Here is a 24638-nt window from a genome sequence, read left to right on the forward strand (position 1 = left end):
AATAAAAATACTATCTCTAGCTAAATAGAGTAAATCATGCGATTGCAGCTATGTATAACTGATCAATGTACAAAGTGCTCAATATTATGCTTAGTCTGGTAGCATTCTAAACAGAGAAATGTGCTCTTCTTTGCTTCAGCAATGGTGGTGTTTGCACAATGCGTGTGTGTCCAACATTTGCATTGGTCACATTTTATCTGTAGAAAAGAGTTGCAAAAGATCAAGCTGCATAATATATATTTACTTTATACATACCCAGTCACAGTAGTCAGGGTGGCTTAAGCTAATGTCTGAAGCGCCACACATCACACACCTTTCCTTCATATCCACTATAAGTAGCGATTTCCAACCAACCAATTTTTCACACATATTGTTGCTACTTAAATTACACACCTTCAATAAATGTTTCACAAGCTGCCGTTCCAGTTAATGGTAGCCAGTGCTTCGTACTTCGTAATGCACCTTACTGGATTAAAATCCATGCGGTATTTATTGAAATATGTCAAATCAAAGTTTGAGAAATAAAAATCCCCATAGGAATCCCATACAAATAATTGCGTACGTAATTCTAATTGGAGGAATACGGCACCGGTGATAGAGAAAGTTTCCGAGTGTTTCCGCGTGAATCTGTGGCAGATGAGGACGAAGAAAGTGTTCCTGGGCAAACTGTATATGCTGATTTCGATTTTTCCGTGTGTTTTTTGATTGGAGGACGATTGATGTTGGATTACGACGAAAATATGGCCCTTTTAAAGGTAAATCGCCATCTAACACTGCTCAGAATTCAGCATTACAATCACCCTGGACTTCAAGGCATCCCTCTGCATCGATGCAAGTATAGTTTGAAGGTGAGCAGTTTGTTGTCTTGCGCGGAATTGCAATATAAGGTTCAAAGTTGAGCATCATCTTTTCAAAAGTGGAGACTGGCATGTGATACCAACCTTACATGGTTTCACACTTACCTGATGTTATATTCTGGTGTATTTACTGCTGTTTTGATCCATTTTATAGCAGCTTCAGTGATTGTAATTTTGGTCAGAAACTATTTATAATTTCTCTTTGTTGTATAGCGATGTCATTGTGTTATATAATTATTATTATCCTTAGTGCTTACAGTGTGACAAATAAAGTCGAACAGTGTCTAAACAAATCTATTTTAATAATAATATTGGTCTAATATTTTGTTATCTGATTGTCATGTTACCAAAGTATTTGTTAATTGTGACTTGTGATGCCATTACTTAGCAATATCATGTTATATAATAATACTGATTTTTCTAGTTAGTTATCCCTGAAAATGCATTAGGTACCTGGGTATACTTAGTGTTACACATTACACACAGTTTTACTTGTGAATCACTTGCTTTATTCATGTAATATTCTGAGTGGTCAGTCTACAAAAAGTGGTCACTTTTGAGAGGTTTTACCTAGTTCATATGCTGTTTTTCATAAAATAGATATGTGGTGAAAATTTCATGTCGTAATTAGTTTCCTATCTAGATTTATGACACTTTGAATATTGTGTTTGGTGCCATGCAATATACATAAAAAGCATTGAAAATTCTGTACACAAAAATCATCACACTGTCAACTTCTTTTGCTCATATCTTTTGATAGGAACCACCAATTGAGGTGAGGTTTGTACTAAAATGACCCTGAAAAATAGCACAATATTTGTCATACCAATGAATGCATGGAATGTTAATTATTTAATTTAGTTGGAAATCTCTACTATAAGATTAAATTGTTATTCATCATGCATGCATGCATGCAAGACTAATGCTGCAATTGCATACCTGAATGGGACAAAATTGTGATTGCAATGTCAATCCTTGCCTGCATAATGTCCATACTGCTGAGGTTATCTTCATCAATTGTTCCAGACAATAAAAGTTGTTCAGCAATCTACATAAAGAAAGTAATTGTTAATATATTCGTGTATATAGCTATACCATTAAGCTTTATACGTCTGTACCTTCAATGAAAAGACCCCACAGTTGAAAGGATCAAATTGTATCTTCTTGCTCACTTCATGTACTTTAAACTTGTCTATACTAACATAATCAGAAATCATGAAATCGCCCCTTGTCTTGAAATATTTTCTGTGTGTATATATGCACACGTGCATAAAACCATAATCGTATGCCAAATCATTTGCATGCATAAACAATAACCAACTTTAATGCAGCAAAGCTACCACGCAAAGCACGGGATGGTCCAAATGGATCAAGGTAGTAAAAGTGCTTTGATTCCAGGTCAATAGCCTAACAGTGTGCACATCAATACCTAATGTGATTTTATTGCTTAATTAATTAGCTAACAATAAATATACACAATGATTACTATCTTGATTGTAACACCCAACCAGACATTTCTTCTGATGTAAACTTTCCTGTATAAGGTGACATACCACGCATCTTCAACATTGCACACAGGAGTATACTTACCCTGGATAATAGATAAGATCTGTGGCATACAGCTGAGCGGTTTATTATTGCTGTCAGTGTCTGACTGGGGATGACAAAACAATTGCCATGTATATCTGCTAACAGCCTCAGATATCCATTAATAATCTAAAGAAGTGTTATATGTATAACACAAACACAAGACATTTACGTAACAGCATGTGGTTCTGTAAATAGCTTTACATACCTCATCATTTAAGTAACAATTCTGTTTCAGGGTGTGAAAGCTCCCATGATGGATGGAGAAATGGTTTATTCTTGCTTTTATCACATGACATGGCTGCCCTTTCCAAATGTGTTCAAGTTGCTTCTAAAAGATACACAACACAATATCTGTTTTGTGTTATATCATTATGTAATACATGTGGTTCTGAGCTTTCTTTATTTGTAATCAGTGTAAGATTACTTGATGGGCGAGTTGTCTTCTGGTCTGTTTTCTAATATATAGAGAGAGACAGTAGATTATACAGTTCTGTAAAACATAATTATAGTGACACAAAAATACAGTGATTGTATGTATACACAAAAAGTACCAGTAAGGCTAACATATCCTTCATATGTACTAACCTGTATAGCTGCCTTTACTTTGGAAGTGGTTTTGGACTTTTCAACTTTCACTACATCTGGCTTTACCTATATATTCACATTAATGCTAGCTATCACAGATATAGTTGCACTAACTTTGCCATTAACATCACTTTTAGATTTTTTCTTGGAATTTCCATCAGGTTGCTATGTATATGCATTATACACATTGTGAAAATAAATCTTTTTAGTATACACGCCTTACTAAATGTGGTGGTATTAATTTGCGCTTCTGGACCTTCCTCACATTTTGATCATCACTTGAATATACAGAAAACTTTAAAAATCGCTTGTATTTTGCTATTCCTTGTGGCGAAGCTAGAACTTCATCAATCATGGTTTTCTCTAAAATTCAAAGGAGTAAATACCACTAGACTATGGATCACACTGCTTACTAGTAGTCATAGCAATTGGAGACATTTGGCCTTGATCTTGGTGAAAAGTTGGAAAGTAACCTCCAGCAGAAACTGGTGTACTGGATGCATCAACTTCATCTGCAAGGAGTTTGTTGCCTATCAAAGCAAAATGATTATATAGTTCACATATAACAACCACTTACTTATGCTACCATTAAATGCTGAAGTTCCCGCTAAGCAAGGCTCAAGCTTGTTGCCATCATCCCCTTGAAACCTTGGCTGTTCATCAATGTGAAATGCATGATGGCTTTCAACTGAACCATCATGCACTAAGGGCTGGTCACTAATTCCCTGGTCACTTCTCACTGAGGGCTGGTCACTTCTCACTGAGGGCTGGTCACTTCTTTCTGAGGGCTGATCACTTCTCACTGAGGACTGGTCGCTAATTTCCTGGTCACTTCTTATCGAGGCATGATCTTTATCAACTGGCATGTCTTCCTCAGGTAAATTAGACTTTAGAAACCTGTTAGTGTTGCCAGTAGCATTGTTATCACCATTTTGACAAGGTATTTCTAGGTAAGGCTTAAGTTGACAAATGTTGATTCTTTGTTTAAGAATTTTGTCAGATTTGTTCTTTAGCAGGCACGAAGTGTTTGTGATCTCAACAATAATGTAAGGACCAAGCCAACGATCTTCCATTTTCTTTCCTTTCTTTGTCTTTTGCTGCATATTCCGTCTCAAAACTTTATCACCAATCTTAAAGTTATATTCTACTATTCCTTTCCGTTGTGCGTATTGTTGCTTTTGTTTAACTTGTGCAGCTTTAATAGCCATATCTGTCTTGGAAAAAATGGATTTCTGCTTCTCAAAACATTCTTTAATATACTGTTCAAAATCAGCCTTGTAAAAATTATTTATGGCACCATCCAATAAAGTAGACTCAGCTTCTTTTTCTGCTTCTAAAAGAAAGCGTGCTTCTCGTCCATACATTACTAGAAATGGCGTATGTTTGGTAGAAGCCTGCACACTGCTATTAGTCGCAAAAAATGGCAGAATCGAGGTATTTTCCCCAGTTATCTGAATAGTCTTCCATGAGCTTTGACATAGATCTAAACATATTCACATAAAAAACAACAACAATAATATGCTGGTTGATTAGTACATAATATAGTTGTAGGAACAGAACTAAGAAATAAATTTTGTCGCATGCATAAAATATATACCTTTTTAATGTCTGGTTTGTTCTTTCATCAAGACCATTCGATTGGGGATGATATGCAGTTGTTATTCGCATCTTGACATCAAAAGCTTTTTGTAAAGCTTCATTAGTCTGAAACAAAACAATGACAATTACATTTAGCAAGTGCATAAATAGCTACAGTTGCAGCTACCACAATTATGCATACCTGATTAACAAACTTTTTTCCTTGGTCAGTAATAATATGCACTGGAGCTCCCTGGCGGCAGTATACCTTGTATATTCCTCTGGCAACTGAAATTGCTGACTTGTCTTCTATGGGAACTGCTTCAACAAATTTACTGAAATAATCTGTCATGGTTAAAACATATTGGTGCCCTTGAGTAGTTGGCTTGAATGGGCCAATCAAATCCATTCCAACTAAATACCAGACTTTGGGTGCAACAGCAATAGGCTGTAATTCTATTGCAGCTTTCTTCAACTGCGGGGCATTTCGCTGGCAACGGTCACACACTTTGATCTGTACATTTAAAAATTATACTATATAGCTACTGGTACATCATATTATACAGTATATATATAGCTTCAGTTTCGCATGTATGGAAACATGTGTAGTTACAGTAGTTATAGACAGTATATTGGTGCATACATGCGAAATTACATAACAGTTTAGAACAACAGTGACAAATATGCAACACAATAGTTATCGACATTATGTAACTATATTGCTAATTACCCTCTCTTCAATCTCCTTATAGTAGTTGGGCCAATAGTACCGCTCCTTGATTTTTGCTATGGTAGCATCTCTACCTTTATGTCCACCAGCAGTTAAATGACACTCAAGAAAAACCCTATCTATTTCATTCTTTTGCAATACTATCCTGTCAAATGTTGTTCCATCTTTAGCAGTATCCACATAATACAGTTTTCCCTGTTGCATTTTGTAGGTTTTACAGCTTCTTCGTAAAACAAATTTCTGTGTCTTTGTATAACCAGCTGGATAACTTTGATTATCCAAATAGCCAACAATGGCAGCATACTGTTCGTCCTCCATTCCCCAGTGACAGCAACTAGGTGCTTCAAGGATCTCACACAAAATTATCAGTCTCACTTGAAGATCTCTCAATATATCATATACTGTAGCTATTAACAGTTTTCTCTCAGCAACACTTCTCAGCTAGCTAACAGTTTCTCTCAACAACACTTCTCAGCGTGCTTAGCTAGCTTCTCTCAGCAGAACACTTATCAGCCTATTTATAGCTATAAATACACACGCTTGACACTTCTAAAATCTCTCACAACACTTTTCTCTCAGCAAAACTATAGCTAATTAAATAATTATGCCACATAGAAATCTCTCAGCGCATGCACGCTTGACACTTTAGAGCCTAACATCTCTCACATGAATGCGCATCAGTCAGGCATGCACAAACTTTATTTAGCTCACTTTGAGAGATTTACATTGCAGCAGCAAGCTCATTATAGTGAGCAAGTTAGTTATATAGCTAGTCTATGTAGCTCAAGAGAAACTAATACAATAAACGTTATTTTTCTTCACTGGCTCCGGCATATATGCAGTACACCCACAGTGTCTCTTCTAAATTGACTGTCACAGTATAGCTAACTAGTATAATGCTTATATAGTAGCTATATAGCTAGTTAGCCAACTATACAGCTATATATATGTAATATGCATGGGTGTCTATTAGCTAGATAGCTATATATCTATACTGAATGGTTGGATCGCGTACTCAGTGTTTGCAACTAGCCATAGGACCTTGGAGTTACTGCGCGATGGCTATATCTGAGTGGGAAACACGGATCCCTGGTGATATATGTGCGGGGAAACACGAATCCCTAGGGATATGTGTGCGGTGAAATATTTTTTAAAAATCGCTACGGGAAACACATATCACTGACAGCTTTTGGTGGGAAACACGGATCCCTAGCGATATGTGTGCGGGGAAACACGGATCCCTAGGGATATGTGTGCGGGAAACACGTTACCCGGGGAAACATATATCACTGTGACACCGGGCTTACCCCCTATTTAAAAGTATCGAGAAATGCCAGTTTTAAGTATTTAGTGTGTTGTAGCATAGATATTAGAGTACATGGTTGTAGCTCGCCAATGGTTGAAACTATATGTGTACCAAATTTTCACACGTTTTACACCAATTCCTTACCTTCCAGAGCATCCACTGTGCAAGTAGCCAGCAACTAAGTTTCTCGCCATTTTAGAAGGCGGGAAAGATGGTGTTCAAAAATTGAAAAGGGAGGCCAAGGGATGAATTATTATTATTATTATTATTGTTTACTGAACAGTCAGCCCTGCTGGTGTGCTCAGGAATCACAAACAAATACATTAGGTACAATAATATGATTGGAGTCTAGCTGTAAATAGATCAGTATCTGCAATTTCAATTGTATCAGTTGGTATAATAGAACAGCTATAGTGCAACTCCAAGTCATCATAAGGCCAATGAAACTTGATTACCAGTTTCTCGCTCAGATTTTTGAAAATTTGATGCGGGTGGGCGGTTATTATTCATTATTCATTATTTTTCCAAAAGTACAACACACATCCAAACATGACGATTTCTGTCAAAAAAACAGTGAGATCTACACTGATTATTTTTGCATTAACAAGTGATTTTTCCATTAGAGTATAGCTGATTGCTCTATTAGAGTAAAAGTGACTGTTCTATTAGAGTATTTCGATCTGAAATACCAATAATGAAATTCCATGCGGGTGTATCAAAAGCATGCGGGCGATGACGCGAAACTGCTAATCAAGTTTCATTGGCCTAAATGTCCAAAACATTGAATTTAATTAACTCACTCATAATTGCGATTATCACGCCAATCTTTGCTGATTGTAATGGAGCTTATATGGATGCGCTGCTGTTAAAGTATGGTGAAGATAGCCTGTATGGTTGGGGAGTTATTGCATGTTCAAATCTAGCCAATGGGAGACTGCGTAGCGCCTTTGATGTGACCAGGTTTCCATGGTAAGTCATGGTTTACGTCACTCGCGGTTTTGTTATTGTTTCGCGCACTATTGCTCTGCTGGCCTTCTTTACGAGTTTTTGATTCGTTTGTGTTTGTATTTTGAAGCATTGTCACTCAACAGAATCATGGCATCAAAAGTATCAAGGAAACGCAAGCAGGTTTTGATTCGACTCGCGGAAGGAATGCGACAGAAGAAGGTCTTACGAAGTATCGAAGAATCTGCTACTGAAGACTCAGCCAATAATTTAGATGAGAGTTTTCAACTGCCTGGACCATCCAGCGGCGCTACGAGTGAGTACAGCAGTGAAGACTCAGCAAATAATTTAGACGGAAGTTTTCAATTACCTGGACCATTAAGCGGTGCTACGAGCGAGTACAGTAGTGAAGAAGACTCTGACGATGCTGATTATACAGATGAGCTATCTAGCGAAGGTGCTAAACATTGTTATGATGATTGGCTGTTTACCTTACAAAGAGAAGACAGTCAAATGATGGCAATGATGATATATCACAATTACAGGGAAAGATTTGGTCTGCTCAAGACAGCAGCAGCAAAGGAAGTAAGTCTTTTGCTAGGTGTTAACGAAAAAACAATTCGCATGTGGAGAGCAGAGTTTCTTTTAAATAAGGGTTGCTTTGGCGACACTGCTAAGGGGAAGTATTCCAGGTTGGTTTGTTGTTGATGATGAGGAATATAAAGATATTGCTTTAAGATGGATCAGGGAGAATGCTATTGTTAAAGGGAAGCCAAATTTAACTGCAACTGGTTTTAGTGAATGGTTAAACACCACTTTGCTTCCGGTAGGTGGAAACCACCATCCGAAGGCTCCTAAAAAGGTATCAACTACCACCGCTACACGTTGGTTGCACAAGCTTGGATTTAGCCCATCATCAACTAAAAAGGGAGTGTACTTTGATGGGCACGAGAGGCAGGATGTGGTACATTATCGAAAACTTTTCCTCACTAAGTGAATATTTTGGAAACAACTCATGCGCAGCCTCCACAGCCTAGTGATGAAGTTCAAGTATTCACAGAATCTGACTCCAGTAAGAAGAAACTAATATTGATTTATCATGATGAAAGTATCTTCCACTCTAATGATGATCAAGGTTGGACATGGGCAGAGAAATGGGGCCAAAAAATTAAGCCCAAAGGGCAAGGCAAAGGTATCATGGTGAGTGATTTTATTGAGGAATACAATGGTTACCTTTGTTTTGATGACAGAGAATATGAAACAGTCAAGTGCATACATCCCAATGTGAAAAAAGAAGCCCGTTTTTTGTTAAAGTATGGTGCAGATAACGAAGGCTACCAGGACAGTGACAAGTTCATGAAGCAAGTGAAAGAAGCTGTTACAATTGCTAAGATAATGTATCCAAGTGAGAATTACAACCTTGTATTTTTGTTTGATCAAAGCAGTGGACATACGGCTTACGATGATGATGCATTGATTGTATCTCGTATGAATGTTAAGCCAGGTGGTTGTCAACCAAAAATGAGAGATACTGTATGGGATGGAAAACCTTTTCGAATGGTGTCTGATGATGGAACTCCTAAAGGGATGCGTCAGGTTCTTATAGATCGCCACATCAATGTCAAAGGAATGGTTGCTGCAGACATGTAAAAAGCTTTAGGTGAAATGCGGGATTTTAAATATGAGAAGACAAAGGTAGAGAAGTATATTCTTGGACGAAAGCATAGAGTATTGTTTATCCCAAAGTTCCATTGTGAATTAAACCCCATCGAGCAATGCTGGGGGGCTGCCAAGAAGTACACTATAGGCAGCACTGTGATTACACGTTTCCCGGATTAGAGAAAAAAATTATTCCAGCTCTTGATAGCATATCTGTTGACCTGATAAGAATGTATTTCAGAAAGACAAGAGAGATTATGAGAGCCTACAAAGAAGGACACACTCTTGGACATGCATTAGAAGTGGCATTAAAAGAGTACAAATCACACCGACGTGTCTCGACTACTGAACAGTTGTAATTTCTTTGAAACTTGTCTTATCCAAAAATTGTCTGGTATAAAGTTTTGCTTTTATGTGTGGTATCTGAAGATGCTCATATTATGTTCTTAACTGTATGTAGTGTTGTTAAATATACATTTTATCTGATTACAAAATCATTAAATAAAAGTATTATTTGAGTGATTATAGAAAAATGACTTGGTAAATGTGTGGGCCTATATTGTGTCTACTCTTAATAGCATTATGAAGACTTAATAGTGTTTGGTTTCTGTTATAAATCAATTTCAAAAAAAACATGCAATTTTAATAGAACAGTCAATTAGTGGTTTTGCATTACTATAGCTTCTTGAAAATTCAAAATCAAATACAACAACTAGTATTAAAATGGTATACAAAGTCTAGTTTATATATGCAACTAGTATGCAGCATCATAAATTTAAAGAATAAGAGTACTTTTGGACATTTATGATGATTTGCACTGTAGTGTGACAGAAATGTTGAAAAGTTTACAATGGCACACATTGGAGAAGCGAAGAAATAATTTGAGAGCCTCACTAATGTATAAAATAATTAATGACATGGTAGATATTAATGTGCACCAACAGTTTAGACCAAGCAACACCACAACTAGAGGTCACCATCAAAGATTTCTGCAGTTGCCAACAAGGGTAGATGCTTATATGAACTCCTTCTTTCCTTTTACAATAAAATTATGGAACCAACTAGATTATCATATTATCCAAGCTCCACCTCTTGATTTATTTAACAATTATATAAATTTGTAAATAAGTAGCTAATTACATATGTACGAATATACTCATGATTGAGTTTGTACATTAACAAATATATATATATATATAGTATGTTCCACTCGTTTATTGTTCTTGAGAAATAGCTGTTTTGGTATGCCGTGGTGGATGAGGTAGGTAAAATATAGTGAAGATGGTGGTATTGTCTTGTTGGTCGTGTTTTTGGTAAGTAATAATGAGGAATTTGGAGTGATAACTGTTGGTAGTGTATCTTATGCAATATTTGTAACCTCCGACGAATTTGTAATGTAGACCATTTCAGCTGATCCAACATTAGAGAAACTGAACTGAATCTGCCATAGTCATTCAACACCCAGCGCGCTGCTCTTCGTTGTACTTTCTCTAACTCTGAAATATCTCCAATGTGGTAGGGATCCCAGACAGCAGATGCATACTCTAGTTGTGGTCTCACCATTGTTAGGTAAGCTGATTCTTTACTTGTTTTGAAAATTTGTTTAGATTGCGTTTTAAGAAATTGAGTGTTCTAGATGCTTTATTGACAACATTTGATATGTGAGGTGACCAAGACAGTGATTTATGAATTAAGACTCCTAGGTACATTTGTTGATCAGATATATCTAGTATGTGACTGTGAAGTGTGTAGTCGTAAGTGAGTGGTGATAAGGATCTTGTGCAACGTATAACTGTATATTTACTAATATTGAACTTAAGTTGCCAATTAAGTATCGGCCCATTCTGACAGTTTATTTAAATCTTCTAGAAGTCTGTTGATGTCTTCTACACTATTGATAACTCTATAAAGCAAGTAATCATCAGCGAATTAGGCCAAGTTTAGAACCATTGAGGTATCAAAACTGGCTAAAATGAAAGAAAATTCACAGCAGAGGTACTTATTCAACACCACAGAGCTGTACAGCCACATACAGTCATTCCCAGGCTGACCAGAGCTCCATTAAGGCCTCACACCACACGTACGGATCGCCACTGGGCTTGGGAAAAGCAGCCAGCAAAACCAGACCACTCAAGTCTAGCTGATTTTAAATGTGGAATTAGATAGTTTATTCATGTAGCTGTGTGTCCTGGGTGAAAAATCGAATCTGCTGACATGGGCGATAAGACCGGTTTTCTCAAGCTCGGTCACATATAGCTACACGAAATTTTACACATTCGGAATTATCAAACGGTACAGTAGGAATCGCCCAGAAAAAAATTCACGAGCCGCCCAAAATCACCTTTTCGGAATAGTACTAGTCCATGTGGTATATAAAATATAACAAGACAATTACAGGTGGCCGGATATAGAATTTTTAAAATCACCAAAACTTGAATTTTTAGTCTCACTACCTCATTGACCACAGTCGCAAGGCTAGAGGCCAAATAAAGCAGCGAATGGCCACTATTATTATTATAGAGCGTTTTCATTTCCATGGTAACGAATGATGACGTATAGGGCACACCCACGGTCGCCATATTGTTGAACCGGAACTGGATCGTGATTACGGATATGGCGGCTGATGAATTCAGTGCCATTAAGTGACTATATGCTCGGGAGTTGTCTATCAGTAATAAGAGGAGGTACCTCGAGAAGCTATCTGGAATTCAAGACCCGTATTTGATTCCACCCTCTGAATTGATGAAAGGCGTTTTTCCACCTGCAGTCACGAACACAGATATCTTCAACTACTGTACTTGGTCCTGGGACACAGCTTTTGTACTTCACAACGGTTAAAGCTCATAAAAATCTTGATGCGTACAAGTACTTCCTTTGCGGATTCGTGAACTACCTGGGTTTAAAACGATTTGACAAAAAGTTTGCTGCAGTAGCAAAGGTAAATTTTAGCTACACATGCAATCACTTCACTTATATGTACTATAGGTGAGACACTCCCAGCGTGCTAATGATCCACCAGTGAACACTTGGGTGACATGTGAGCATGATGGCACAGTTGAGGCAGGTCACTGCACCTGCATGGCAGTCCTTCGTGAAGTTTGTTCCCATGTTGAAGCTATTTTATTTTATCTTGAATTGGCATCACGGGTTTCCACAACTTGTACACAGATAGGTTGTGTGTGGAAGGAGCTGCGCTTAGTGGAAACGATACCTTATACTCGAATAATGGACATAACATTTACGAAGCCTAAAGGTTCTATTAGCTGCAACAGGAAAAGGGGAGCACATTTATACAATGACTCATTGCCTGATTCGACGAATTTGTTATCCAGAGATAAATAATTTCTCCTCTAAGGCTACTAAGTGGGGGTGTGAACACGAGACTTCAGCATATGTAGACATTATGAAAGATGTTCACTCTGGCTTTGTTTGCAAGGAAAGTGGGCTTATTATTAGCATCACATATCCCTTCATTGGGGCTAGTCCGGATGGTATTATCCAGTGTGAATGCTGCACTGGAATAGGGTTACTGGAAGTCAAGTGCCCTTATTGCGTTCGTGATGTTGAACCATCATCAGCTCCCTACATTCAAGATGATGGTAATCTTTTGAAAACACACATGCGCTACTATCAAGTACAGACTCAGCTCTTTGTGTGTTCTGCTGATTATGCTGATTTTGTAATTGTGACTTTTCGTGATGGTAATGCAAGCATCTCAATCCAGAGAATATTTCGAGATGAACACCTGATCAAAGACATAGTTGACAAAAGTTCTCATTTTTTGAATTATGTATTCTTCCAGAACTGCTGGCAAAATGGCATTCTCGAGAACAAGTTAATTATGCCAGCACAGACTGCAGCAGCTTCAGCTGTTAATGATACTTACACTTACTGCAAGGAAGACAAGGGCAGTGAGATGGTTGGATGTGACAATGATGATTGTGAGAATGGTCGATGGTTCCACCTCTCATGCCTTAATCTGAAGAATCCTCCACATGCCAACAAGTGGTATTGTGCAAACTGTCATAAGTTGCCTCAATTTATACGGAAGAGGCAAAAGAAATAATGTTATCATATTAATGTACAGTTACAGTATTTGTCATGTAATGAAATTACTACATAAATTATTTAATGCTGAACAAATAATTATAATTTTGTCTATAGTAGCTTTTTCTCCATCTGTCTTAGGTTTCACAAAGTCTATGGGGATACAACTCATCAGAATAGAGTATCTCTGCCTCGTAGCACCTATCACCCTCTCAATGTGTATACGAACATTTGCCAGTTGGCGAGTTTTCTCAAGATCTTGTGGAGACAACTGCACACATCCATGTGTGAATGCGGGTATTTGTAAAATTACCTGCATTCTGGCAACATCCTCATCAATGTCAAAACCGCGGTCAGCAAGGACAATGTCTCCCAGCAATAATTTTGAAAGAAAGCCACAGTTGACATGTACAGTCAAGTGTTTATCACTTATTCTTCCTCCCCAAGCACATGAAACAAAGGTAGTTACTCCTTGTGGACACATTGAGATGAACACTTTAGCAGTGTTAGCATGTTTATATTGCGACCATGTCACTGACTTAGCTACTAAATGAGATGGTGCTTCAATCTTTATCTCATAACAGTCAACAATTGCCACTACCTTAGTTCCATAGCAGGCACGAAAGCAGTTTGGCATAGTTTTCCACAGCTGCTCCTCTGGCCATTTTATAAGCCACTGCAAACGTACCATCATAACATTTAGTGTTGCATGGAATGAACGTGACACAGTAGCTAGTGATACATTCAATCTATATGCTAGGTCTTGCAGTCCCAGATTAAGCCTCAACTTTAAAAGCACTATGAGGAATGAATGCCAGTAGAATGCTCGTTTCTCTCCATTACAAAAGGGCTTCATCACAAACTCAAATGTTGACAGCAGCAGTGCGCACTTGGTCAGCCCAGTGTAGTAATTACCTTGAAATCATCTGACAAAAAAAACCTCTCATTGAAAAAATTCCAGTCATCTGTCTGAACCCCAACATCACAAGTCTGAGGTGGAGTTGTTTGCACCGTTTTACTGTGACACAACACTCCTTGGTCAGTTTGAGTACCCTCATTAACAAACACACAGCCAATATCTTCCTCTGATACTTGTGCAACAACACTGGAAGAGGCAACAGAAGATGAGGTTGCAGCTTCTTCCATTCTTTGCCTCCTCTGATCAGTTCGTATTGCCCTATCACAAGCTGCTTGCAAAGTACTCACATTGACCTTGTCATGCCCTAGGTTAATGCAAGGAGCCCAGTCAACATCAAACGTTTTCATAAAATATCTGTGCTGGTTTACCTAAATAAAATGAATTAGTACAGCACAGCACACCTAGTTTGTAGCACTTACCGCTTTCAAAATGATTACTGCAAACATAAACATTTTCTAAACATGGCAAATCGTCTCTATAACCAAACTCTTCTCCTTTCCGTCGTTATTTCCACCATTTGAGGTCCTTGGTGCGTGATTATGGTTGGTGGCTTGTGAAACGAGCAATTGTTCCTTCCAGGCTTGCTACTGTCACTAGAACAGCCAACAATAGCACAGTTAACCATTGTATTCACAATACAAACGCTGTAAAAACAACAATCACTACCGCAACGTGGTTCAACAATATGGCGACCGTAGGTGTGCCCTTTACGTCATTATTCGTTACCATGGAAATGAAAACGCTCTATTATTGTTACTGAGCAGACAGCACAGCTGATATGCTCAGGAAAAAAAGCAATCACAAAATGAACTTAGCTACGTAGACTAGTTACAAAGATTACAGTTATTGAGTTCCAAACAATGTTTGCAGTTCTGCCGGAAAAGAGTCAATATTGTGCTCTCAATAATGGAAGATGGTAAGTTGTTCCAATCCTTAATTGATCTGGAGAAAAAGCTCTGTTGGTGTGAATAGGTGGATGAGTTTGGTAGAATAAAACGGTGTGGGTGAGGTACCGTATATGACCGTATTAAAGGCGGGCTCAAATACACGCAGGGGCTCAAATATACGCCGGGTACAGCTATGGGACTGTCATAATAAACGCTGGGGCTCATTTAAACGCCGGGGTGCTAATGATATGCACTGAAAGGGGTTCTAAACTCGTGTCAGCTGCTAACTATACAGTGATGTCTCGTCACCAGTTTTATGATGTCTTGTCTTGTTCGACTGTGCCTTCTCTTCTGGTGATGGCCATAGCGTATTTATCGTGGTCATTGTCATCTTTCCGCCCGACTTCCAATATTTCACCCAGCAGAGGAGTCCAAATGGGTTTATGTACGTGATGGGCTATGGATTTCGTATTTCATAGGTACTTGTACTGGCACCTGTCATTCTCAACGAGTAGCTAGTAAGAATAAACGCCCGGGCCCAAATTAACGCCGGTCTCGTTTAAACGCTAGGTCGATAATGATCACCCGGTTCGCATTTCGGTTAACAGGCAATAAGTACGAGTTATTAGAAAATTATTACAGGTATTGCCTGTGTACCATGGTACGGACTAAGATGTAAGCGCAGTGAAGCAGAGGCGAGGAGGTAGCTCACGTAGGTGACTGGATACAATGAAAGGATGTATGGATGAAGACTTTTGTGCTGTTCCATGGTTACCACGAAGATTTCTACGCCCCATTCGTACCTTAGGGGTGAAGGCAGAATACCCTGGTACTCAGCTTATGACTTATGAGGTCGACTGGAAGGAGAGCTTTTAGAGTAAGTCATTCCCTCTCATAGTTGCACGTGTATGATATACACCTGTAGTAAGAAACCAAGGTGCATGGTATAGAAGGGATCTGTAAGGCCACTCCAAGGCGGACTGTAGTGTCTGGTCAAGTATCCTAGATTTTTTTTTTTTGTAATACGAGACCAACCTGAGGGCATTATTAGAGTGCTGATGATTTTAAGAGCATTTTGTGTGCTATTTTTAACAGTGTAGTTGTCACACAGTTTTAGGGGTAGTCTATGAGTTTAAGGGGGAAAGTCCACCCCTTCAAAAACACTGTAGATAGCCTAAACATTCTAGCTACAACTATCAAAAAAAGTTAATGGCTCAATATCTCAGAGCTCAAGTCCACTGCATGTCTTATACTATGGGTGCTTAATGTTTAAAATTGTTAGCATGCACAATCAGCAGAAAATAACCTCGACAAAAAGCTTAATTTACAAAATGTTCCTTGTTTTGAGAATGGCATGAAAAATACCCAACCTGAGATAATGTACCATAACAGCGTTGAAACCGGGTCGGGTCATCCGGGTCACATTTTCTCCGGGTCATCCGGGTCTGACCCGGTTTACAATTTATCCGGGTCTGACCAGGATTGGATCACGTGAGAAACGAAATTGTTCGTTTGACGACGTGGAACTTATAAACGCTATCGCGTAGCTCTTTCGTGAGCCACGCCCACTTATCGAATTACCGACATATGCTCAGCCACGCCTATTTGTTAGTAAGTGCAGTATGTAGCACGAAACTGAGGGTATCTATGGTGAGGGGTAGCTATTGTGAGTAGGTGAAGACCTTTTTTTTTTTTTTTTGGTCTTCAACCTACAGCTAGGCTGAGGTTGCAATATTTACTCAACACGAATCAAACGCTCAAAATGTAGACTCGTTCGCTCACCCGAGACTAGCCGAAACACGTCTCGGCTTTAATTAATCCGGGTCACATCCGGGTCAGTGGGTCATCCGGGTCAGCAGTAGTGACCCGGTTTCAACGTTGTACCATAAGTTTAATTATGTCCTTTCACCTTGATCTTCCAAATTGTAAGTGCCTTGTATGTACTATCCTGAGATATATAGGTGGATATTGAGATATCCCACATGTGGCAAGACTAATTTGGTTATTCAGCAGATTCATATACACTACTACTACATATAGAAGAATTGTGTGCCAACTCTACCAACCATAGGACCTGGCTTCACCCAATCACAAAAATCAACACTCATGACACAGCCTTGTCTATGGCAGTCTGACAACTAATTTTTTACTGTTTTATATGGTTGTGAACTTGGACAAGTGTAGGCTAGCTAGCTAGCTGTCACTATAGAGGTTGTCATGTATGCGTGCACTGTGGGTAGTTCTGCGATAACAGTCAAAATGTTGACTGGTCAAAAATGTCTTACAACTTTAACAGAGTGTGACCTGTGATTTAGCAAGACACCTTACGAATTTCAAATTTGTCTTTTGACTGTTAGCTTGGCACAAATTAAATGGCCTTGACAATTGATTTTTATTACTTCCACATGCCAGCTGTGTGCCATACCCTAGTGACTGGCACATCGTATGGTGGTAAAACTATTACAGCCATGAAAGTAACTAGATTTGCAAAAAATTTGCAAAAAGGGTATTCAACACAACCAATTTTGTGAACAGTAACTTAGATTTCATGAAAGATGCGACCCTAAAATTTTCTGCATCTACTAAGCTGCTATGTTGTTGCTCACTACTGACCAAATTGGTAAAACTGTCCATGCAGGAGGGGGTGTGACATACCCGTTATCCCACTCAGCACATTGATAACATACCAGTCAGCACATTAAGTAACACACTATGCAAACATGTGTTTGTATATATATGCCAAAAGGAATCATCCATGCACATCCAAATTGCCAATTTTGACCCTGATTTTACAAAAGCTTATAAATAATAATTATGTAGAATATCTCATAATGAAAGTTAGGGGGTACATATCGCTTTATGGAAATCTGCTTGAGGTGGGGTGGGGTGGGGTGGGGTGGGGTCATGTGTCTGTGTGTGTGTGTGCGTGCGTGTGTGTGAAGTACATATTCTGACAGGTCAGTGTGCGTGGGTGTGTGTGTGTGTGTGTGTGTGTGTGTGTGTGTGTGTGTGTGTGTGTGTGTGTGTGTGTGTGTGTGTGTGTGTGTGTGTGTGTGTGTGTGTGTGTGTGTGTGTGTGTGTGTGTGTGTGCATGTACAATGTATGTTTTTGTGTACACAGTTACACACCGTTGATGTAACAAATCTAGTGGGAGTTGGGAGGGGAGGGTTGAAGAGGTTCTGAATCATAGAATTATCTACCACTTTATTAACACATCTAATGTTTATGGTAGGGATGGGCAATTATTCAATTATCAAATTATTCATATGTCATGATAATCGTGATTTTTTTTTTGGTAATAATCAAAACATGTACTTTTCACTGACTAGTAATAATCAAAATCAGCAATTATCGTGCAATAATCTTGATAGAGAAATTTTCAATGTATTTTTACCATACAACAATAGTCATGCTGTCCCCCTGTAGGTCAGGCCTAGAATCACTACTGCTTGGGGTCATTGCGGAACTTCAGGTTCCATGACCTCTCCGTGAGACTTGAAAAGTCCCTACTATAGCTAGTTCTGCTTAGGAAGATTTGCCTGCACAGTGCTGGTTTGTTAAGTGAATAGCTGTGTTTCACGTAACTGCCTAAGAGTTTGCTCTGTGTGTGTGTATGTGTGTGTGTGTGTGTGTGTGTGTGTGTGTGTGTGTGTGTGTGTGTGTGTGTGTGTGTGTGTGTGTGTGTGTTGCCACTAATCCTCTGTTCCTTTACTCTCATGAGTACAGTCTTTTTGCTCAGAACAAAGTAAACCATGAGTTTGGAGGTGAAGTGGATCATACTAACATGTATTACTCATGATACTTGAGAAAAGCTTCCAGATTGTAGATAAACATGTAATAGGTTAATAGTTACTTGGGATGGCTCCTTTAGCAAATGCCAACTGTCTATGTCTCACATGGTGGGTGAAGGTCCAGGTGGGACTTCGGGTGTCCAGTGAAGCATGGTACAGCCTCCCGTGGGTTGTAGTCCTGCCCCAGAAGGATTTGCTGGTCCTGACTCAAATCACCTTAGCAGTGCACAGATGTCCCAGTGGCTGGTTCACTGGGTATGTGTAACCACTAGCGGCAGCCGAAGGCTTTGCCTCTTACTTTGGTTTTAGTGTGTATACATTGGGTAGCACTGAATGGTTCAATGATCAGTGATACCAAATTGCTGCCAATTTCCCATATCTGATGAAAAGGATAGAGATACAGTATGGTAGCACCTTTTATAAAGTACTATTCCTGTCCACACTATACACCTGCATACAGTGTAGACTGGTCTAATATCCTACGTACTAATGAACTAACTGATAAAAGGTTTACTTGGTTTTACTAATTATCAGATTAGCTAATGTCCTAGGAGAGCACCTAAGTTGTGCACAGGTGCTTAGTGTTTCACTGGTAGGTATGATCTTGTACACATACTTGATTGCTAAATGATTAATTTTTGGTGTTCAGGTTGTTGTCATTTTTGTGTGTGTACAGTATATATGTGTTTGTGTGGAGAGTGGAGGTAGTACATCCTGTATATAGCCAAGTGATTGGTATACAAACGGTAATGAAAAGGTCCCAGTTTCAGCCATCAGCCATACTTACTTAAGACTATTTACACTGGTCCATTATAAGGATTTGGCGATAAACTGGGAAAGCAATTTTCCAAAAGTTTGAGTGTCCATTCTGTCATCAGTAAGAGATGGTAAAGCCTTCCTGTGGGGCTATCTTAGCATTTGGTTGCCCAACTTGTAGAATGTACATGTATGTATGTACCTTTATGTTTGTATATTAATCCGTCTTGATGGACTGACAGTTACAAACTTTACTCTGTTTCTTTGTTTGTGTTTCATTATGTGATAATGTTAAGGACGACACTATCTTGTAGTATTAGGCTTAATTTATCTAATAAGTGTGTATAGTACAGTACGTTTTAATTATAGTAATCACCATGAAAAACTTAGTCATTGACATGAGTTTGATTCGAATAGTGTAAAAACTTAGATATTCCACACACACACACACACGCACGCACGCACGCACGCACGCACACACACACACGCACGCACGCACGCACGCACACACACACACACAACACAACACACACAACACACACAACACACACAACACACAAAACACACACAACACACACAACACACACTACTGTGATGTAAGTGGCTTGTGTCCATCTAAATGTTTCAGGGTTCTGTGGCTTCTATCGTTCCTATCCTGCACTGTACTTTTATGTTAAACTCACCCATTGCTACAATAAAGTCAATTTGTGCTATATGTTGATGTAGGCACATTTTTGAATGCCACTATGGGGGTGTGCGGCTGCTCCAAGTATATACTGCAGAAGACACCTCAACTTCAGTAACCAGTCTAGGAGATACGTACACGTACAGTGCATTTACTTGATGAACCTTAAACGTAAGCAATATGTGTCCATGTGTAAACTAATAATCTTTTAGCCACTTTTAGCTGTCGATGATGTGACAACAGTATTAGAATCAATTAAGACCTACAACAACAACTGTTTGAGTGAGTAGAGGCATAGGCTGTACATTCATGCAATGGCTTTTGCTGTGAGGTGTGTGTACATGTATGTGAAGTGAGTAATAGTTGAGTATATCACCATTCACTGATAAAAGTGTGCAAATCCTTATAATTTGAGACATGTACTGTAATCTGTTATGGTGGGACTATGATTTTGGTATTATTTTGGCATTGGTTATAATCACCGTTGCAGTTGTACAACTCAATCCAATAATTCTTATTATTATTATTGTACAGCCATGTTATATTATTCAAGTGATATGCCTCATGTTCCAATTTATAATAAGATCAAAGATTTGTTGATTGAATATAGTGCTTGAGTACATGGGATTATATGAAACATAATTCTCCTTTGCATTTGTACATTCTGTAGCCCACATAAATTTGTATTTCATTTATGTGTTTTAAGAAGTGACTTTACTCTTTAGGGTAGGCAACGAGACGTACACTGCAAGCTAGCTAATATCATACCCTTACACTGATAGATAAGTGGCACCAAATTCACCTGAATTGTCGTTATTAAAATTTTTACCATTAACCTACCATCACAACCATTTCTTGGCCGCCACCTTGGATTTCACATCTTTTTTTACCATGGCCTTTTTGGGGGCCGTACCATTGGTAGATGAAAATTTCACTTTTGAGTAGAAACGTTTCCTATTACTTTAGTATTATTGTTGGGTCATGTTTACTCTGTTAGGTGGACAGAAGCAGTTTATGGAATATTTGTGTCAGTCACCAAAGTCTCTTGTATACATGAGTGAGTCTTGTTTAGTTATAAGATATTCAGGTTGGGGTCACCCATTAATTTCAAGCTTTATGTGAGTGTGTAAAAAGTGCACTACAGGGAGTGGTTAAATCACATGTATGTATTAAAATGCTGAATATTTTTAATGGCGTAGTTTGATTATGAAAGAGCACGTTACATCAGTAGACTAGTAATCCAAACATATGGCCTGTAAACTATATACTACCAGCATTATGTATAAAGATGGGTATCATACAAGTACATTAAAAATTTTCTGAAAGTGATCTAGTAATTTGATCTGTGAATGTACACAGTATGTGTGCATCAACATTAAATACATGTACAGTAATATATTTTGTGCCAAGGAGGGGAAGATTAGAAAAAAGTGTACTCTTTGTACATTTGCATAAAGGCTGAAAGTTATTTACGACCTAAGCTTAACCTTAGTTTTGTATTTGTTAATGTTGACTAAATACATGTACTGGTTAGAAATTATTCAAAGAAGGTGTGGCATTTTATTACATCATTTTTATATATTGAAATCCAGATTTATGTGGGACAAAGGATTGGAAAAGTCAATGCAGGCAAATGTTTTTTGAAGTAGTACTCCTCAAATGCAACATCATCATGCAAGAATACAAGAGATTAAAAAACTCACTAATTAAAGGGTGTGGCACCCATTTTGCTTGAGAGTATTTATCTCAAACAAAACAGGATGAATTACTGTAACCCTTTAAACCCACAGCTGTTTTATAAAACGCAAGCACTGAAAACGCATAATCCAGTAAACTGGATCACATGCATGCCTTGTAAAACTATACTCTGTAACACAAAAACTGTTAAAACTATCTAACACCATCTTACTCACCGTTAAATTTTGCTTTGAATGGTCCCATACTTTGTTGCGTCCATCCAACCCAGAGATACTCGCTTCACTTTGAAAGAGTAAAAGAACTATCCCTCCGTCTTCCTTCTTCACATAACGATGTACAAAAGGCCATAACTCGGCCGTACTTTGTTGTATTGACTTTTGCTTGGTGTCATGTTACTCCTCACGTGATGGCGATTCAGTTGGTATATAGATATCATGTGATAACGTCACTGTCGAACGAGCACAATGATGATACGAATGTAGAAGGACACAAAATGATTCAGCATGTCGTAGTGGGTGAGTTCCTTGTTTGTATGTTGAAAGTTTATATACAGGCAGATAGCTTACTCTTTGCCAATTAATAAAATCTGTTTTTCGAAGCGATCAGATGAACGCTTCATGAGATATGCTTGTTTGTAACCGCCTATGTAAATTGGAAAAAGTAGTGCGTTTTCAATTCATTTTAAATTTTTTTTATCAAATCCAGTTTTCTGGATTATGCGGGTTTAAGGGTCAAGGAAAATGGGTGCCACACCCTTCAACTTAAGTGCATATTTTTTGTGTGTATGTGTTTGTTTTTGTAGTTTGTGCTTTGTGCGTTGTATATTTGTTTTCAAAAATGGCTGGAAATTTGTACACGTGATGCATTTTTATGACCACGCTTCTTTGTTAAACACGTCTGTACAGTGTAGGTCCCTTTTACAAAAAGTGTGTGTTACTCCAAACAAAGGGGTTTCTAGGCAACAGTTGCCAAGGAATTTTGTCTGTTAATAATTATCACCATCGCAGATATAGTTACAGTGAAACCTGTTTATTTTGGTTGCCTTTGGGCCAAAATTTCCTGACTTTGTTAAGCAAGTGGCTGCATTATGCTTGTACAAAAATGACACACTTGGGATTACTACAATGACCAGTTTAGACAATTGACCTTATTATACAGTGACATGATTTGATAAGTTTCACTGTACTCTTATTTATAATCTTATGGACTGTGATGCGTAAGTGTATTATAGACATGTAACATTGCATAATGTGTGTATTTACATGACTATTATGTAGTCATTTAATTGGCTCATGATTTTAATGTGGTGTAGTGTACTTGTGGTCTTGTTCCTTGTAGTTGAAGTGTTATGACAAGCAGTAGCAACTGAATTCTGACCACAGATGTGCATGATAATAGTAAGTTGCTACCAATATAGAGTGTACAATGATCATGATTTCTTTTCAGGAAGAAGATAATCGATTGATCGTAGAAAAGAGACACAATGAATGCATCCTTGTACTGACATGTTAATGATTATGTTTTGTGTGAGGTGGCAGAAATTCACTATGTAACCGTGCTTCAATTTTTTTATATATAACGCACTTCTATATACAATAGCCTTTTGTTTATGTATGAATCTACAGTACGAACAGTATGGTGACGGTGCAGTTATGTATGTATACAGCCTTCTCTGGAATTACAGTCCTCAAGAGCACAATTTAAGGATAAAACAAGTGGTCATGGGATCATACTGTGCCAGTGTAGCTATGTGTCATTATACCAATATGTGACCTGGTCTGCCAAAAGGGGTCTTGTAATAGCTTTGTCAAGTGGATAGAGGTATCTTTCCATCATCCTATTATTATACCTACAAAGCAAAAAACTTTAGCGCTTGGTAGTTTTGGAAATTCGATTTCACCAAATCCAATTTCCAAAGTTGAAACTGTTGAGCTTTACCATATCTGGTTGGCTTGCTTTTGTGGCCACCCAGCGTTAATTGGCCAATTAATTGAAGCCATTATGCATGCACGTTATTACACTGCTCTCAGTTACAATAAGGTTTCTACACACTATCGCGATATTAGCTTATCCTCCTTTAAAAGAAGCACATTGAATGCATCTCCCCTTCCTTCCGTCTAGGCTGAGGCTTCCCTTACAGCTATATGCTTCACTGACAGACTCAGTAGAATAAGTGTATGCTCGAGTAGAATAAGTGTATGCACTAGGTAGAGGGAAGGGGGTGAGCTACCCCTGGGATCTTATCCGTAATCTGAGAGTTGGTAGCATAGGCTATTCTAAGGAAGTGGGCCTGGAGAGACATGTGCCTCCTTCCCTTGCTGAGCAATGAATTACTTAAACTATTGGGGTAAGTTATAGTACAGCTAGCTATAGATAGGCATTGTTCTTAGCATTCTTAACAATTATCAATTACACCATTTTAAGCCTTTAAATTGCAAAAGTCAAACAACCTAAGTGTTAATTTACATTCCCCCACTCCCTCAAAATTCCAATTTATACTAAATCTATATGCCATGCAACAGTATTGTGACCGGATTTACAAAAAGGGTCTTCCACACACATCCAATTCCATGAACTTGGAAGGCCATAACTTTGTGTTTAAGAG

General features: G+C 38.3%; 1 protein-coding gene and 1 long non-coding RNA gene across 7 annotated transcripts; one reads left to right on the plus strand and one right to left on the minus strand.

Moving 5' to 3' along the window:
- LOC136267766 (uncharacterized) lies at positions 1 to 22473 on the minus strand. 6 transcript variants are annotated; one of them, XM_066062952.1, is made up of 14 exons: positions 22249 to 22473; positions 4813 to 5124; positions 4630 to 4736; positions 3610 to 4515; positions 3446 to 3562; positions 3256 to 3395; positions 3147 to 3197; positions 3033 to 3098; positions 2828 to 2902; positions 2653 to 2775; positions 1976 to 2573; positions 1797 to 1905; positions 256 to 329; positions 1 to 197 (listed from the first exon to the last, which is right to left on the minus strand). In XM_066062952.1, the coding sequence occupies exons 4-11, from the start codon at positions 4394 to 4396 to the stop codon at positions 2343 to 2345; spliced, it is 1590 nt and encodes a 529-aa protein (XP_065919024.1). In that variant the 5' UTR covers positions 4397 to 4515; positions 4630 to 4736; positions 4813 to 5124; positions 22249 to 22473; the 3' UTR covers positions 1 to 197; positions 256 to 329; positions 1797 to 1905; positions 1976 to 2342. The 6 variants fall into 6 exon arrangements, with proteins under 6 accessions (XP_065919024.1, XP_065919045.1, XP_065919030.1 ...); XM_066062973.1 differs by lacking the exons at positions 1 to 197; positions 256 to 329 and adding an exon at positions 1434 to 1655 and having other exon boundaries at positions 1976 to 2392; positions 2448 to 2573; XM_066062958.1 differs by lacking the exons at positions 1 to 197; positions 256 to 329 and adding an exon at positions 1434 to 1655 and having other exon boundaries at positions 1976 to 2102; positions 2179 to 2573.
- LOC136267801 (uncharacterized) lies at positions 15687 to 23645 on the plus strand. Its single transcript, XR_010706764.1, has 5 exons — positions 15687 to 15980; positions 20377 to 20506; positions 20558 to 20617; positions 23372 to 23430; positions 23480 to 23645. It is a non-coding gene; the product is annotated as an uncharacterized lncRNA (long non-coding RNA).
- Positions 23646 to 24638: the final 993 nt, after the last annotated feature.

Source organism: Dysidea avara, chromosome 1, assembly GCF_963678975.1.
Source record: "Dysidea avara chromosome 1, odDysAvar1.4, whole genome shotgun sequence".
Lineage (NCBI taxonomy): Eukaryota > Metazoa > Porifera > Demospongiae > Dictyoceratida > Dysideidae > Dysidea > Dysidea avara.